Below are 16,766 nucleotides of genomic sequence, written 5' to 3'. Positions count from 1 at the left end.
TACAACTTCCAATCATGAACTAGAGTAAGAATATGCGCGTGCGCATTTGGCGACTCTTGGCTGAGTGACCGTGAGGATGTTGTAGTGTGTGTGCTGGTCTCTGTAAATACAACAATGTCGCTGATAGGATTTTTCCGGTTTCTTAGATGTTCTTTACAACAGCTGGAGTCCAAGTTAATACAGACTGCAGGGTTTAATGATAAATTAGGTAAGTAACAATCGAAACAATAAGAAATGTTTAATAAGTCATCCTAAAAGGGGCAACATGGTGTCGCGGCACGGTTGCCAGATTGACCAGGACATCGTATATTTTTTAAATGCATATTATTTTTATTGATTATATTATTACGATTCAATTAAACACACCAACGAACATATTTTATATTAGATTCGATCTTACAGAAGCAGGAGAAGATGTTTTCTGTTCTAACAGAAATATTTAAATTCGTATTGGAAAGGAAATATTCTTTTCAATCTGGCAACCTGGTTTGTATCGTTATCAAATATGTGCTCAAGACTGTTATTGGTTATGCCACTTATGTGCCAGATGTGTAATACTTTATCTTATGTCCACAAAAATAATTCTTTTTCTTATGATTTTTGCAATTTGTCTGCCTAGGTCCTGCTTTGGCAGTGAATGGACCCAGCCTTCTTCCTCACCCTCAGCAAATAAGAGATGATGAGAGCTCTGAGCCCAGTTTCCTGGACAGCATCTTCTGGATGGCTGCACCCAAAAAGAGGCGCACCATCGAGGTGAACCGCTGCAGAAGACGAAACCCAAATAAACTGATCGAAATCAAGGCAAGTCTGTAAATTTTGTCACACAAAAAAGCATTATCATTTACATTGGATTTTTGTGTGAAAAAAATCATTTTCACATTCTTTTTCTTAAATATAAACTGATTTATTTCCCCTAGACAAACATCGAGCCATGTCCAGAATGTGGGAACCTTAAACAAAAGCATATTCTCTGTGGGTTTTGCTATGAGAAGGTCCAAAAGGAGACAGCCATGATACGGAAACAGATTGAACTTATGGAAGGCCGCCCTCACAATGCACCTACCATGGAGACTGTGGTGCTGTATGAGAACGAAGTTCCTCGTGAAGTAGACAAGGAAAAGAGAATAGTGGAGCGAAGCAGAAAACGCCCCTCTTGGTTTAACCTGTAACTTACCCAGAGCTTCTTTTTTTGTATATGTTCAATATTAAAGTACAGAATCTGTAAAACTGCATTTATGTTTCGAAAGTCTTTCTTTTGCTGCTACTATTCAAACCAGTATTAAATATGACAGATATCAGGTATGGTTAAAATGAAAAGACAGGGTTAAGAGCAGACCAAAGCCAAACTGAAGGATTTCTGTATTGTTTGTGTAATTGCTTTGTGGATACCGGCATACTGCAGGGTTTTTTTATATATTAAGTAGGCCCAATTTCAAAGTAATTGAGTGTGTTAGAGAAGTAAAGAAAAGAGTGCAGGCAGGGTGTAGTGGGTGGAGAAGAGTGGCAGAAGTGATTTGTGATAGAAGAGTATCTGCAAGAGTGAAAGGGAAAGTTTATAGGACTGTGGTGAGACCTGCGATGTTGTATGGATTAGAGACAGTGGCATTGAGTAAAAGACAGGATGTGGAGCTGGAGGTAGCAGAGCTGAAGATTTTTTTGGGGAGTGATGAGGATGGACAGGATTAGAAATAAAGGACAGCGGGACAGGAGGAAAAGAGGAAGGCCAATGAGGTTTATGGATGTGGTGAGGGAAGACATGCAGGTAGGTGGTTTAAAAGAGGCAGATGTAGAGGACAGGGGGGTATGGAGCTGGATGATCTGCTGTGGCGACCCCTAATGGGAGCAGCCAAAAGAAGAAGAAGTAGGCCCAATTCCAAACTTGTCCATTCTATTAAGTATTTCTGATTTATTTTATTCGCCCAGTACATGATTGTCATAAAAAACACAAACTTTGGGCCAGAATTCTGATACGCCGGCCTAGCCATTCAGATTTTTTTACATTTAGATAAATGTTTTATAAAATCTATTATATCGCATCATTAAAAATGCTGATGTGGCTTTAGTCAAAGCACATCCTCTGTGTGGAAGGTCTGGCAGCTGTGTAAGAGTTTAGAGGAAAAATACCAGGCTGGTCTGTGCTGACCTGGATTGTAGTAGTAACTCTAAGCACTCTAAGTAGGGGCTACAACAACAGAACACTACACCAGATTCCTGATGTTGTCAGCAGGAATGTAAAGCTATCATTGCCACAGGAAACTGAACAGTAAAAGATTAGGGGGGGGAAAGTCTCTGACCTCATGCTCTACCCATGACAGATTAATATAAAACAGAAGCTGTGTGGGTGAATTTCTTCATAAACAATAGTGTTAGCCGGTCAAGAAAAAAACAATCAAATCAATACAGTAGAATCGATCAACAGTCTCTTAAGGCTGTCCATCTGCTAGAACTGATATGATCGTGTACTTTTGTTAATATTACAAATTGCTAGTACAACTTCAGAGGTGGGAAGTAATAAAGTACAAATAATTTGTTACTGTACGTCAGTAGATTTTTCTGGTATCAGTACTTTACTTTTTAATTTTCTGACAACTTTTTACTTTCACTCGTTACATTTTTTTACACAAATATCTGTACTTTCTACTTCTTACACTTTCAAACCCGACACTTTAGTTTTTATCTATACGGTGACATATGTTTTTCTCATCGCGTTTCTTGTCTGTGTGTCTTCTTCAATCGACCACTGGTGTATAATTTTTTGGCTCTCACACATCACAGACGTGGTCTAGACGTGGATGAGACAGAGGGAGTCAGTGATGTAAACATGACTGAGAACAGACACATTCCTGATCATCATCATCTTTTCTCTGATTGTGTTCTATATGGTGGTTGTTCAGCCTGGATACATTTATTAGATAACATAATTAGAAATTCTTTTGTATTAATATATAAATATGATGTGAGGTCCAGTTACCAGCATGGCACTAAAACAGGTAGTAGTAATGACTCCTTTTTACTGAAGTACATGTCAGAGCCCAAACTTTTTTACTTTAACCTGAGTGAAAAAGTGCAGTCAAAACTTCAACTTTTACCAGTCTTTTAAAACATAAGTATTTGTACTTCTACTTAAGTGAAGGATGTGTGTACTTCAGCCATCTCTGTGTAAGTTCCCCCTGTATATACAATCATCAAAAACTGTATATTATTATTTTGCACTGTTTTATTTAGTTAATGCACCTTTATGTGCAGTTCTCAGATTCCCCCCTTAAATGCATTAGTGTATTATAGCTTTTTTTCATAATTGTAATAATTGGGCTAATAATAATAATAATACATTGATGCATATAAATTATAATAAAGTAATAATTATTAATAACAATAATGATAATACTTTGTTGCCTGTATTTTGTTGTATGTCTGAGAACTGACTGCTGTAACAAACATTTAACTTTGGATTAATAAAGTACTCTACTTATCTAAAAAAATCAATTTAAGGGAATAATGGATGTTAATAGAACCATTAAAACCTACGTTTATTGCTGTATATTTAATAACAATAACAACAATGATGATCATCATTTCATGACTATTCAAATCTAACTCCTGTTCTGCCGCACCAGCATAACATGTGCATTTATAAAGTGCCCGTCATTGGATTATACCAATTCGCTCTGTAGCATGGGGGTAATCCAAATTTAAACCAATGGCACTGCATTCTCATTAATAAAATTGTGCACTTTTAAACAAATAAAAATATGAATAATATTTACAAGTATGTGTAGAATTGTAAATAAAATATTTGTCTATTTTCAGTAAAAAAACGACATTTAAAACAGAACACCCCCCCCCCGTGTAAAGATAAACACGTCTGTTTTTGCGTTTGCTGCGTAAATAACGTTCACAGCGTAGCATTGAACGAAGCGCCTTAAAGAAGAGACGAGTTTTTGGGCATTTCCCCCCTCCTTAGGTGAGCAGATGATTGTTTATAAAAGCGTAATTTATTATCAAAACCTTTGCTAGGTGTAAAAATTAATGCACAGATAATTAATATTGATCCGAGGAGCAAATTAGCATTAACTTAGCACTGTAATACAAGGGCTCCAGGCGTAACCTGAGACTGGTTTAGTCATGTTTTTGCCTGTATGTTTAAATGAAGCCTTTATTTACTGTGTGGTTCGAATTTTGGTGTATTTTTTTCCAAAATGCACCAAAATATATTTTTGCATAACATCTGGAGAATGACAGTGGACATTTAAGCATAATCTTATATAAATCAATGAATCAAAGTGAAACACTGATAGGCCCAAGTGAGCAAACTGTATGAATGAATTTGTTTGTTTGTTTTGATAAATAATCCTCTGAGTAAAATCATTTTGCATTTGACTTCCAGACTATCTCCATGAACAACCTGAATGATCCTCCTGGATGGAATATAAGGCCAGTACCCAATCAGGGTCCTGATGGAGGGAAGTGGAACTATGCACTGTTAGTGCCAATGCTTGGCCTTGCTGCTTTTCGTGAGTATCTAAGCGAAGGTTGATGCTGTGATCCAAAAGTGTGTCGCCTGGACCTAAAAAAAGTCATCGCTTGAATAGTTGCTGCCATTTTCCATCTTATTTTCCAGGGAAATTGCTTTTTGTTAGATTTTCTCCCAGATTTAGGCAGAGCAACTCGAGACTCAGGGTGTGTCCCAAAGCAAAACACAGATGAGTCATGAGGACAGCCGTAAAAATCAAAACCTGTCTGGATCGCTCATACATAACTTTATATCTTCTTATAAATCAAATGCTGACTGTATTACATTATTACAAGATTACGTTCACAATGACGCATTTAATTCACTTTCATTGCTGTGTTGCAGTAGTGCCGTGCTGAAACGCAACTATTGTTAACTCACTGCTGTATTCAGTAGTCAGTATCATGTATGAAATCAATGTACATTTCTTACATCTTTACATCGGTAAGATATGATATTGTTTGTGTAATATGTTATAATAATTGTTTAAATTATAGCACAGTAAAAGAGTCCGCCCTACGTCGAGATGATGTTTTGAGCATCTCCATGTTGTGGTGTTGATATACGATCGAATGCGCATGTTGTGATGGTGGTCTAGAAGGGAATACCCCTGTTGTGATGCTAATATAGAAAAGCATAACCGTTTGGTTGTGTTGATCTATAAGACTGTATCCATGTTCTGATCTTGCCCATGTTATGATAGTGAGGTAGAAGAGCATACACGGGTTGTAATGGTGACATGAAAGTGCATACTATATATAGAGAAGAGTGATGGTGATATTGGTCTGGAAGAGTGAACTCGTGTTGTGAGATTGATCTAGAGCAGCACATGCATGTGGTTGTGGTGATCTAGAGGAACATACCCATGGCGTGGCAGTGATCTAGAGGAGCTTACCCATGTTCTGGTGGTGATCTAGAAGAGCATCGACATGTTGCGATGGTTATCTAGAAGTGCATTCAAGTGTTGTGATTGTATGAGAAATCCACTGATTTAATTATAGCTTGTGTATTTACCTCTCTTTGCTCTTGTTGTAGTTTTTATTTTGTATAATCCTCCTGATAAAAAGATGTATATATTCACTTCTGCAACCTGACAGGTTGGATCTGGACACGTGAGTCTCAGAGGCAGATTGAAGAAGCAAAAAGCAAGTTCGAGGGGGATGTGGCTGCAATTGGCAAAGACCTGGATCTCAAGTATAAAGATACGCTGACGGAGAACCGGCGCACTGCTGCCCTCCTGGAGCTGGAGCTAGAGAAAGCCCGTCAGCGGGTAGAGGGCTACAAGAGGGCCCTGGCCTCACAGAGCCAGCATCTCATGGAGGAGCGCAAGCAGATGCAAAAGGAACGTGACGATCTAGAAGAGGAGAAGAAGCACGCCCTGCAGACGGGAGCAGCCGGGCTGGCGCTTCATGCGGCTCTGCAACAGGAAGAGAAATGGCAACAGAAAGCCGAGGTTTTTCTACAGGATGTGGAGCAGCAGCTGGTGGAGAGGCAGAACGCCTTCTGCAGCCTCCTGCTGCCCAGAGATCGCAGAGGGGAGATCGAGAAAGATCTGCTGCTCAGAGTGGCAAAGGACCCGGTGGCAGCGGAGTTGGGCTTGGAGGATGACATCAAGGACATTTTTAAGAACGAAAGACACTGCGCAGACATGCTGAATATGGACAGGAGGAAAAATGGGAAGCTGATGTGGCTGTATCTTAAATACTGGAGGCTGCAGGTTACGCTGCAGAAACACACAAGAGCAGAGGACAGGCTGAAAGGGTCACTGCCTGATGTCAAGTGACTTTAAAGGGAAACTAAAACTTGATTTTAACTCCATGGTTTGCCAATAGTGTGTGGCAGTTCTCATTTGCACTGATGAATATGTTCACTTTATGGTCAAAAGTATTGGGACACCTGACCTGTTTTTCCATATGTGGTGGTTCATCAACTGTAACCACAAAACTGGAGGATTACAATTGTACAGGACGTGTTTGGATACGGTTTAATACATTTTTGCGTTCACTTGAACTTAGAAACCCAAACCTGTTACAGCATGGCAATTCCCCTGTGCACAAAGCGAACTCCATGAAGATCTGGTTTACATGGTCTGGAAAGGAAAATCTTGAGTCACCTTCAGTTCTGATCTCATGCCTACTGAACACCTTTGGGATGAATGTGAATGCTGACTGCATCCAGGGCCTCCTCGCCTCACCTACAGCAGTACCTAACGCTACTAACACCCTTGTGGCTGATGAACAAAAATGTCCACTCCAAAATCGAGAGGAACATCATCTCAGAAGAGTGAAGGGAATTATGAGAGAAAATTGGGACTAAATGTGAAATGCGATGCTCCAAAAGCACATACCATACTCAAGACCAGGTGTCCGCAAACTTTTGGCAATATAGTGTACATACAGATCGACAAATTAAAGGAAGATTGTGTTTCTGGTATCCACTTGTCTTTTTAGAGTGAAGCGTCTATTAAATTAACACAAGGTTCTGAATGATCACCTTTCTTTCTATCATTAAATCCTTTTATCCAAGATGTCCCATTGCTGTAAATCGTGTTTTGAGCTTCACCGTCATCCGATCTCAAGATCTGTGGGCACGCACCTCTCGCACTTTGCTCTCTTCCACACAGTTCCAGAGAATCCGTGAGGGTTTTTGTGGCTCATTATGACCCAACACGACTAAAATCACTTCTTCAATATTCACCCTCTGTTTTTCTAACTTTGTTAGAAAGGTGGGGGGGGGGATTACTAAACCTACTGACAATCATTTGAAGTAATACTGCTTCTGTAAGTCTTTTCTGCTGTTCAGCATGAAATTGTAGCTGTTTCATCTGGCCTTTTTTTTTTTTCTTTTTTTCTACAGATGTTCATCTCTGCAATGAGAAAAGTAAAAAATTCTTTCATCCAAAATAAAAATGTACTGTCTTTATTGAATTCATACATTTCTCCTTCTTTCTCATACACAAAGCACACAAAGTAATTACAGCATTATATCAACTTTACATTTATAAATGTATAAGAAGTCTGGCTTGCTCATCTGGGATAAATAAACATTTAAAGCTGCTTTGAGACAATGTCCATTGTGCTATAGAAATAAACTTGAATTGAATATGATGCCACCAATATTGCAATTTAACACAAAAAAATTTATATCGTAATCATAAAAGACAAAAAAAAGTTTTCTGGATTGAGAAGAAATGTTTTATTAGCCAGGAAATTACACGTTTTCATAACAAAAGTTATATGATGACTTTCCTCTAGATGGCAGTATATGATTTCAAAACCTGAATCCTCACTGTACAGAAGTAATAAAAGTGCTGCACAGCACTGGTTCACAATTAAGTGACCCCATTATACACAGAAGAAAATATCTTTTGGAATATTTGGGGGCTGAAATGTTGGGTCAGGGTGAACCCTGTTCCTTCATCCTGCCAGCATTACATTAAATAAAAAATTCCAGATGTTACACACTCTTTCTTCTTGTTAAACTGTTTCTCAAGCATGTTCTCTCTCAGCACCACTGCTGCTACATAAATATGACGCATCACAACACTACGGAGACCGAGGCGTGTCCTGGGAGTCACATAGAATACAGATTAACATGGCAGAGGTAGAGCTGTAACTTCCTGCAGACAAGTCAAGAACATCTGGTTTTATTACATTTTTTTCTTTCTTTTTTTTTTTTTTTTTTGTTTCACTACATGGTCATGTTTGTGAAAGAGCCATGAATTAGTCAGAAGACACTTAAGTAAAGGTATGATTGGCTGTTTGCCTGAACCAAAGACATAAAAGCGAACTATCTGTAACATACTGACTTGTATAGCATCATATTTTTTTCCATTGCAACATATTGCATCGTGTGGAATCAAGTCGAAATCAGATTACACTGCATCGTAATAGGGGTGAACCGTATCGAATCGTTGCGTATCATTGTCTATGCATCAAGATACGAATCGGATCGGCACCAGTTATGGAGATGCACATCCATAATACATATAGGAAGAATCGATGACTTGTGTATTTAGATTATACATATCTTTTTTTTATGACAAAGCGATGTGATCGAACGGTTCATCCTGAACGCTTTTATTCTTTTTATACCACAGGAATCTGTAAAAATAAAAAATGGCAGTTTTTAATTGATAACACATCAGCATGCTGTATTATGTGACATTTGTACATGTCACAGAACGCCCACAAATCAACTTCCTGTTTTCACTTACATTATTCCAGCTATAAATCATTATTCCCTCACCAGTCTCTTTTTCATTTCTCTCTATCTCTCTCTTAAAACACTCAGTTTTCTATCCTGGGAACTTTTCTATGTCAATTAGAAATGATTCAGTCCTTCTTTGTCAAATTCCAGCACCATTTTTTAATGTTTGATAATAAGACTGACTATTATGAGCATCCGCTATGCAAGTCCTTGTATAAATAATACTATAGAAATGATAACGTATTAGAACAAGCCCATTAATATATACATTTAATTTGTCTTTCAGTCGGAACTATTGTCAGACCTGCTGTTTTAGCAAATTAATCAACAACTTCTGATCTAATCTAATCAGATTCAAGACTCCAATCGTGCTGTAATATAATAAGTAGTAATACTAAAAGTGTGTTGCACTATAAGTAGCTGTAATTGCATGTTGTTCTTCAAGTCCGCTGAAAGTCACGTGCCAAGTCTCTCGCTGGTGAAACAAGTGTGCGGAATCGAAACTCTCCACTCTCAGGTTGTATCGCATCTTCCCCACCGGGCCATAGAACTTTCTTCTGACTCCAGGTCTTCTCTGTGTCTCCAGGCGAAAGCTCTCTGGTGTCCTCTCTGGTGTCTGATGGAGTGCTGAGGTTCCTGGGCACGAAGATCTGTATGGGTAGCACGCTTTTTTGATACGGTAGATGATACTCATGCAGCTTTGTTCCATCTTCACCGACACGATAGGTCTGATTGAGGAACCGGCGAACTACAAAATTACGCACACGTTTCCGTTCATAAGATTCCTTTCGTGCTGAGTCTCTCTCACTGAGTGTATCTCTGGAAAAGATAATGGTTTAATTAGAAATGTATTTTTAGATATCAATCATAATTAGCATTCATTAGCGCAAGACTAAAAACTCTGAGATCTTTGCAGTCATTTGTTTTTAAATCTCTAAAATACACTTACCGGTCAATTTAATAGGAACACTGTATACCTGTTTGTTCATGCAATTATCTAATCAGCTGGTCATGTGGCAGCAGCACAATGCATATAATCTTGCACATTCAGGACAGTGATAAGATAATGTTCTCATCAAACATAAGAATGAGGGACAGATATTGATCTTATTTACTGTAGTATGTGCATTGGTACCTGTCTGGCTGGTTTGATTGCATTAGAAAGTCCTGAAATTAGCCTGCACAACAGTCTAGTGTTGACAAAGAATGGTTAATAAAACAAAGCAGTTTCTGTGGGCAGAACTATTTGTCTTGTTGTAGATAGAGTTGAGAGGATAATGGCCGTACTGTACTGGTTGAAGCTGACTTGAAGTGTATGGTAATTGAAATAAAAACTCTTCACTGCAGAGGTCTTAGAATACTAGTACATATACTTTATATATATATATATATATATATATATATATATATATATATATATATATATATATATATATATATATATATATATATATATATATAAATAAAAACAAAAGTTAACTTTTTTGCAGCCATATGTAGTTTTTTTCCACAAACTACAAACATGCAGGATGTCTTTGGATGTGGATGAATTTCCTTGAATTGAACTCAGAGACCCAAACCTGTTCCAGCATTGCAATGCCCCAGTGTAAAACATTCTTAACATAGTTTGGAGAGGAAAATCTGCTAAATAGCTCTGACCCTAACCCTATTGAACACTTTTGAATTAGAACACTGGCTACACCCCAGGTTTCCTCACAACACCTGACTTTAGGAAGGCCCTTCAAGACACCTGACTAGTTGTATATCAATGTGTATCAAGGAATATTATCTTGAATATAGTGTATGCTTTATGTTGTTCATGTGACTATTACTTCAACATGCAGTAAAAATGTAAAGCAATAGCAGTAGAGTGAAAATATTAGCCATTTTGCCACTTATTAAAAAAGACTTGACAGAATATAAAGTATTGCCCATGTTATTTAATGATAGTCTCTAATAAAACGTAATGAATGCCCTCAGATTATTGACAAAACTGCTGTTAAATGACTACAAGAAGAAATCTTGGATTAAATTGTACTCACTAGATCACCCAAATCCTTTCTCATATTCTAAACATATGATTTCAGTTTATACTCTAAATAAAATAGAGAGACATACTTGAACTCTGGTCTTGTCTCCATCACCAGGTCTAACCAGTTCGCTTCATATGATTCCCTTTTACTCTCGTCAACTTCTTTCACGTCGCTGTAAGAGTTGACCAGAAGAGACCCGGGGGTTTGGTTCAGGCAATGCATCTTCTTTAAAATACATTAAATAAGAGGTTATGATTGTGACTGTTAACAAGCAAGTGATGGTAACTTTAATTTCTTGTGGTCCTTAAATAACCTGGTGCTGCTATTTTTGGAATTGGATCTCATGATAAGTGTGTACTGATTGGTGTACCCTATGGGCAGAAAAACAAATCCCAAGTGCTTTTTACTAACATGAAGAGGGCAGTTCCATCAACACAGCCACTCAGCACATCTCAGCCTTCTCAACTTCAGCTCATTATGACTTTATGGTTATTGCTAATGTGTAGTGAAGCAACATTCTCTGATGAGATTTTAAACAGTTACATCCATCGACAATTACAGCACCATTAAAAAACATTACTAAGATACCTTCACATAATAATGCATTTTATTTCTTACTATATCTATAAGAAAAATTATTTTAGAAAACTCATTCTTATGGTAGTCATGCTTTTTCAGGTATATTTTTATAAGTTTTTTGTTTTAGTAAATGACATTTGTAAACCTCACAAATTGTCCTAATGCTCAATTTGCAAATGACCTTGATATTAAAGACCTGAGCGTCTCGGGTTTCTGAGCAGGCCTGGCTATTAATAGCACAAGACACAGATTTCTCTGACACAACCGATGTAGTGGAGTCACTATTTTCTGTCAGTTGTCAGCGTTTCTTGCAGGGTACATACCCTTCGGTGACGTGGATGTGCTGTTCGGACACTTTCTCCATCACTGCTGTCACTCAAATTCATAACACAAGGACACACACACACACACGCAGGTGTGTACATAACCCTTGTCTAGTATTGTTGATAAAATACAGGAGTGTTTATAGATATGTGTGTATAGCACAGTGCCAAAAAGTTGTTGTCACATGTGTTCAACATGGATCATTTGTTATTTTAATGTTTCTACTAGGAACTGCTATTATTAGTTGAAAAATAAATGCTTTATTGCCATATGTGGCACATTATAATGTATTAACGGGCTAATATTAATCCAGGTATAGACAACATAAACATCTCTGAACTTTTGTTGAAGATCCCAGTGGAAGACAGCAACCAAGGTGGTGGAAGATATGAATGGCTTCTGTGGGACACCAGTAGAAATTCAAGTATCCCAAGAATCCTTGAAGCACTCTATGGAGCAAGGTTTGGACGTCCACAAGTCTAGCACTGTCTGAAGTTAATCTTTGGATCCTACTTAAAAAAGAGGTTGAAGCTGATTAAAGTGTTTCAATGTGTCCAGGTTGTTGCGCTGGAGGTATCTTTCCTGTTAATTGCAGGACCATCTGTGCTTCCCCCAAATGACCAATGTCTGTTCTTCCAGGGACACAGAACGAAGATATCATATATACAAGTCAAACTAAGCATAATGAGAAATGGGTAAAATATTCACCAAACAGGCATAACATCATGACACTATAACATTATAAAAAGTGATCTGTCTGTCTGTCTGTCTGTCTGTCTGTCTGTCTGTCTGTCTGTCTGTCTGTCTGTCTGTCTGTCTGTCTGTCTGTCTGTCTATCTATCTATCTATCTATCTATCTATCTATCTATCTATCTATCTATCTATCTATCTATCTATCTATCTATCTATCTATCTATCTATCTATCTATCTATCTAATATGGACACAGCACAGGCATGAAGACAAGATGTAAATCACATGCTACCAAGACACAGGTAAACTATGCACAGGAAGTGAATGTAAAGCAGGGTGTGGCTAACAGACCAAACAAAACCACAAGCAAATTTCGTATTATAAAAAAGGTGGAGCTTGATACCTACATTCAAATACAACAAATACCACATTGGGCACATTTAAAGTTATAAAATATTCATGGCAGCCATGAGAACCTCCAGATAAGTAGCTAAAACCAGCTATAATTTAGGAAATACTGTATATGCCACAAAATAGTGTACAACCTGTCAGGTTTTAATGACATAAATGGCTTTATAAGTGTTAAACATTGGTTAGTTGGGAAATTCCTGCTTGCGAAAGCGTTGTTTCGAATTACGTGCCAACGAGTGCAAGCAGAACTATCAGAACCATATCAGCTGCATGAGTCCTGTTCCCTTGCCAAGCACTTGTGCTGTAACTGGAGCTTTGGTCTAGAGCAGATGACAAGTGCAATATGGAGTTTTTTCATGAAATGATGGATGGCGAAGTGCAGAGAGACCTAGTAGGTTATGTTCTGTTGCTCTTGAAGTCGGACAACAACATTTCCAATAAATGTTTTTGGCATGTTCAAGAAATTACTGTTGAATATTTAATTAATGAAGTGCATAAAATCTTTTATGGGACTGAATGCCATAATTTATGGTATGACTACTGAATCCAGAGTCAAAATTAAAATCATTATGGCATTTTGATTGGAGTTCAAATTATAATGACAGCCATTATGTTGGGATATTTGAATTCACTATTTGATCCTGAAAATTTCTAAATGTTTTAGTGCAACAATGCTATATTTGAGTGTTTGCTCTATGCAAGAATGTGGTAGCAAATTTCAAGGAACTTTATTTATGGAAATATTGCTTTTTGGATATCGCAAAACTGGTAAAACTGCCATATGAGTATATGGCCAACCTCAATAAACTGATGCATGGTGGAGTGTAGAACAACCCAGAAAGGGTCTATTTCAAATATTGTGTTATTTCTTAACTTTGGAGTTGGACAAGAAGTTATGGACCAAATAATAAAGCTGTAGTTGGTACAACAATAGAAGTTAAAATAAGGTCTGAGTAAACCAGACAGTCACAAGTGACCCAGTTCAGGACTGAAATAGCATGTTTATCTGGCAAAGACTTTAGAGATCTTCGATATATGAACAAGCATCCTGGAGCTCTATTCTATGCAGCAGGCATACCTTGTTAAGGGTCATGGCTTCAAAATACTGAGTTGAGACATGCTCATGATTGTATTTTGATTCCTATTCTCACCTGCTGCTGCAGTAATTCTGTCCTACCTTTTCGTCCCCTGCAGCTATCATTCAAATTTACCCACCAGGACCTTGATCACTATACAATGGTTACTGATTATGAATAAATATGGCATATCTTTGTCCTATAAACCTCATATCTGACTGTGCATACAATCTACCAACCCCAGCTTTTTTTGTCCTGATATCCATCTCTCTATGGCAGTGACTGTATTTGTTCGATTTTCAAAACAAGCCGAAAGGGCATAGATTTAAAAGATCATCCCCGGCAGGGGGGTGCTGCTGTCTTACAACATTGATGGTTTAAAATCGCATACACGGTACACTTCAACGTGTTTTCAAGCTGACTTTATTACACATGTCACGGCCCTCGAAATCTCGGCTTACTCTTTATTCCATTTGCCTAAATCTAAGGTGCTCCCGAAGCCTCTGTTGGGCCAGTGCAATGGAAATGAATGTTGTCATCACCTCATGTGATCTCTACGCATGAGGTGTAACTCTATCTGTCATGTTGAGCAGTTTTATTGGAGTATGACATCAATACGATACTGTAATCCAGTTACATATGAGGCTGAATATGGCAGGAATAGTTGGAATTCAAGATTCAGAGCTGTCCGGTTTCATTTACGTCGGAGACAGAGACACTAAAATGTCCAGCTTCTCTACTCCTTACAAAGTGGGTGAAATATTGGAATAAAGAAATTATGAAGAAGAACAAAAAGAAGTGGCATACATTTCGAATTTCAAGACATTTTCTCCCACAGAGTCTTAACAATGTAACATATGTAGTGACTCTCTAAAAACTTTCTTTCGGCTTCTCCCATTAGGGGTCGCCACAGTGGATCATCCGCATGTTTGATTTGGCACATGTTTTATGCTGGATGCCCTTCCTAATGCAACCCTCCCCATTTATCCGGGCTTGGGACCGGCACTAAGAGTGGCTGGGGTTGGTTCCCTGACCGGGGATCGAACCCAGGCCGCAGCGGTGAGACCGCATCCTAACCACTAAACCACCAGGGACCCTTATATGTATGTAGTGACTCTCTAAAATGCATTTAACTCTTTATATACTTGATCCTGAGCTCAGGTAATTGTTTGTGTGGAGTATTGCACTTTCTAACTGCACCTCTGTTGTAGATATCATTAAGTCTCAACACTCCTCTACCCACATTTGCATTTTTAATCCAAAAAAAAAGTTCAAATTAATTTCAAAAACTCAAAATAACCAGCTTTTGTTGAAGTTAAATAAAAAATATTGGTCCATCAAATCAGCTCTGAATATTTGGATTTAATTTATCTAAAATAATTTACTTAAAATACCCCATAAATACTAATTCTAGAACTAGTTTTTCTACTTTGTCACATGATACTGTAATTTTATTTGTCATTTTTAGAAAGATTGCTTTACTACTTTGTCTTTTTTTGCCTGACTTGTTTGATTTTTGCTTTATTTGCCATGTTGAAGAGTCTGTTATTAATGCAGCATTGATGTGTACAATTTGATGTGTATTTTAGGGAATAAAACCTCACAGATCAACCGGTTTTGACTTTTCACTAACATGCGTCTTAGTGTCGAGGTCTAGTGCATCCCTCTGCATTCAGTGAGTCAAATACTCAAGTACTGTTTAAATCAGATACTCTGTTACTCATATTGAAGTCATTTTGGACTTTTAACTTGCAATAAAATAAGTTTTGCAGTAAGGTATCTATAATTTGACTTTAGTATAATATTATTGTGCCTAGTATAGTAACAGGTATGATTTTTAGGTACTCTTTACATCTCTGATTCCCACTTTGTGCCAGTTTTTCCAGGCTAGGCTCCAGATTCATTACAGTTGGATAAATAAATTACTGACTGAATATTGAATATAATGGAGTGGATATTTCTGACGTTACCTGAAAAGCATGAGTCATATGCAGTAGTTCCCCAAACGTTTGCGTAACTGGTAGACAGAACTGTCAGTGAGCTCTGAAAAACAGGAACATCGATGTTTGTGCTGTTAATCTTCTGAGAAATCTGATTCATGCTGAATCTGTAAAACCTGTAAAGCCGTACAGTCTAAACAGTCAAACTGTTACCACGGAGAAATATAACCAGTCTGGGTGGTGTTTCTTTGTTGTTGTTTTTTTTTTTTACCAGGCCTTAAAAAAGCAGTTTCAAAATCCCAAAGTGATGTTCTGAAGGCTGTAAAGAATATTGCTTTACTTTTCCTAATATTATAAATAGCTTTCCTAAAAGAAATGTCTGCAGCCCGACACCCAGCCTAATATCTGAGCAGCAAAACGGATGTCAGCTTTAATCCTTCAAGGTCACTTAGGCCCTGGGGGATCTTTTACTGTCTCTTTCCTTTTCTCTCTCCACACACACACACACACACACACACACACACACACACACACACACACACACACACACACACACACACACACACACACAAAGATCGTTTTTGTCTCTTTGCTCCACTTCTATTTTCCACTTAATCATAGTTTTTCAGTGCAATTTATGGCAAAACAGAGACAGCAGACGAGGAGCTGGATTTCCTGAAATGTGATGCGATGATGTAAACAATTTCTCAGTAAAAATCACAAAAGCAATAAATCAGCCATACCTCAATTACTTCTGAGAATAATATTAAGTGTATTATCATACATATGAAACACAGCTGATGACCCAGATCATTTTCTATGTAATAAAGTGAGGACAACTTAGTTAATTGGAAAAAATTTATTAAGAAACAGAAAGTCCTGTACGAACTCTGTTATTTTGTGTTGCTGAAGGAGCTCATTTAATTGAACACTGGAATTTTTCACATTTCTGGAGACTTTCAAATGTCTCTGCACGACTGATGCACCAT

At 37.8% G+C, this 16,766-nt stretch overlaps 3 protein-coding genes across 5 annotated transcripts; 2 read left to right on the top strand and 1 right to left on the bottom strand.

Moving 5' to 3' along the window:
* The first annotated feature begins 32 nt into the window (after positions 1–32).
* Positions 33–1,232, top strand: mrpl32 (mitochondrial ribosomal protein L32). Its single transcript, XM_083530079.1, has 3 exons — positions 33–208; positions 620–801; positions 918–1,232. Exons 1-3 carry the CDS (start codon positions 115–117, stop codon positions 1,167–1,169), a joined length of 528 nt encoding a protein of 175 aa, XP_083386205.1. The 5' UTR covers positions 33–114; the 3' UTR covers positions 1,170–1,232.
* Positions 1,233–4,393: 3,161 nt separating this feature from the next.
* Positions 4,394–7,422, top strand: ccdc127a (coiled-coil domain containing 127a). Of its 2 annotated transcripts, XR_014531579.1 has the most exons (3): positions 4,394–4,514; positions 5,611–7,096; positions 7,143–7,422. XR_014531579.1 is itself a non-coding variant. In XM_083530050.1 (2 exons), the coding sequence occupies exons 1-2, from the start codon at positions 4,397–4,399 to the stop codon at positions 6,294–6,296; spliced, it is 804 nt and encodes a 267-aa protein (XP_083386176.1). In that variant the 5' UTR covers positions 4,394–4,396; the 3' UTR covers positions 6,297–7,422. The 2 variants fall into 2 exon arrangements, 1 of the variants encoding a protein (XP_083386176.1); XM_083530050.1 differs by having other exon boundaries at positions 5,611–7,422.
* A 1,149-nt stretch (positions 7,423–8,571) lies between these two features.
* On the bottom strand, positions 8,572–15,889 carry LOC310719879 (telethonin). 2 transcript variants are annotated; one of them, XM_083530081.1, is made up of 5 exons: positions 15,808–15,889; positions 14,475–14,579; positions 11,658–11,709; positions 10,841–10,980; positions 8,572–9,541 (listed from the first exon to the last, which is right to left on the bottom strand). In XM_083530081.1, the coding sequence occupies exons 4-5, from the start codon at positions 10,975–10,977 to the stop codon at positions 9,163–9,165; spliced, it is 516 nt and encodes a 171-aa protein (XP_083386207.1). In that variant the 5' UTR covers positions 10,978–10,980; positions 11,658–11,709; positions 14,475–14,579; positions 15,808–15,889; the 3' UTR covers positions 8,572–9,162. The 2 variants fall into 2 exon arrangements, with proteins under 2 accessions (XP_083386207.1, XP_083386208.1); XM_083530082.1 differs by having other exon boundaries at positions 14,475–14,573; positions 15,808–15,863.
* Between the last annotated feature and the right edge of the window lie 877 nt (positions 15,890–16,766).

This window comes from Silurus aristotelis (genome assembly GCF_946808225.1).
Source record: "Silurus aristotelis genome assembly, chromosome: 25".
Classification (NCBI taxonomy): Eukaryota; Metazoa; Chordata; class Actinopteri; order Siluriformes; family Siluridae; genus Silurus; species Silurus aristotelis.
The sequence above is the reverse complement of the archived record's forward strand: the minus strand, read 5'-3'. Positions and strand labels throughout refer to the sequence as shown.

Coding starts and splice junctions, on each gene's coding strand:
- mrpl32 (XM_083530079.1), top strand. CDS start 115: ATGTCGCTGATAGGATTTTTCCGGTTTCTTAGATGTTCTTTACAACAG. Junction 209..619: donor AGGGTTTAATGATAAATTAG/GTAAGTAACAAT, acceptor TTGTCTGCCTAG/GTCCTGCTTTGGCAGTGAAT. Junction 802..917: donor ATAAACTGATCGAAATCAAG/GCAAGTCTGTAA, acceptor TATTTCCCCTAG/ACAAACATCGAGCCATGTCC.
- ccdc127a (XM_083530050.1), top strand. CDS start 4,397: ATGAACAACCTGAATGATCCTCCTGGATGGAATATAAGGCCAGTACCC. Junction 4,515..5,610: donor GCTTGGCCTTGCTGCTTTTC/GTGAGTATCTAA, acceptor GCAACCTGACAG/GTTGGATCTGGACACGTGAG.
- LOC310719879 (XM_083530081.1), bottom strand. CDS start 10,977: ATGCATTGCCTGAACCAAACCCCCGGGTCTCTTCTGGTCAACTCTTAC. Junction 9,542..10,840: donor GAGACAAGACCAGAGTTCAA/GTATGTCTCTCT, acceptor TATCTTTTCCAG/AGATACACTCAGTGAGAGAG.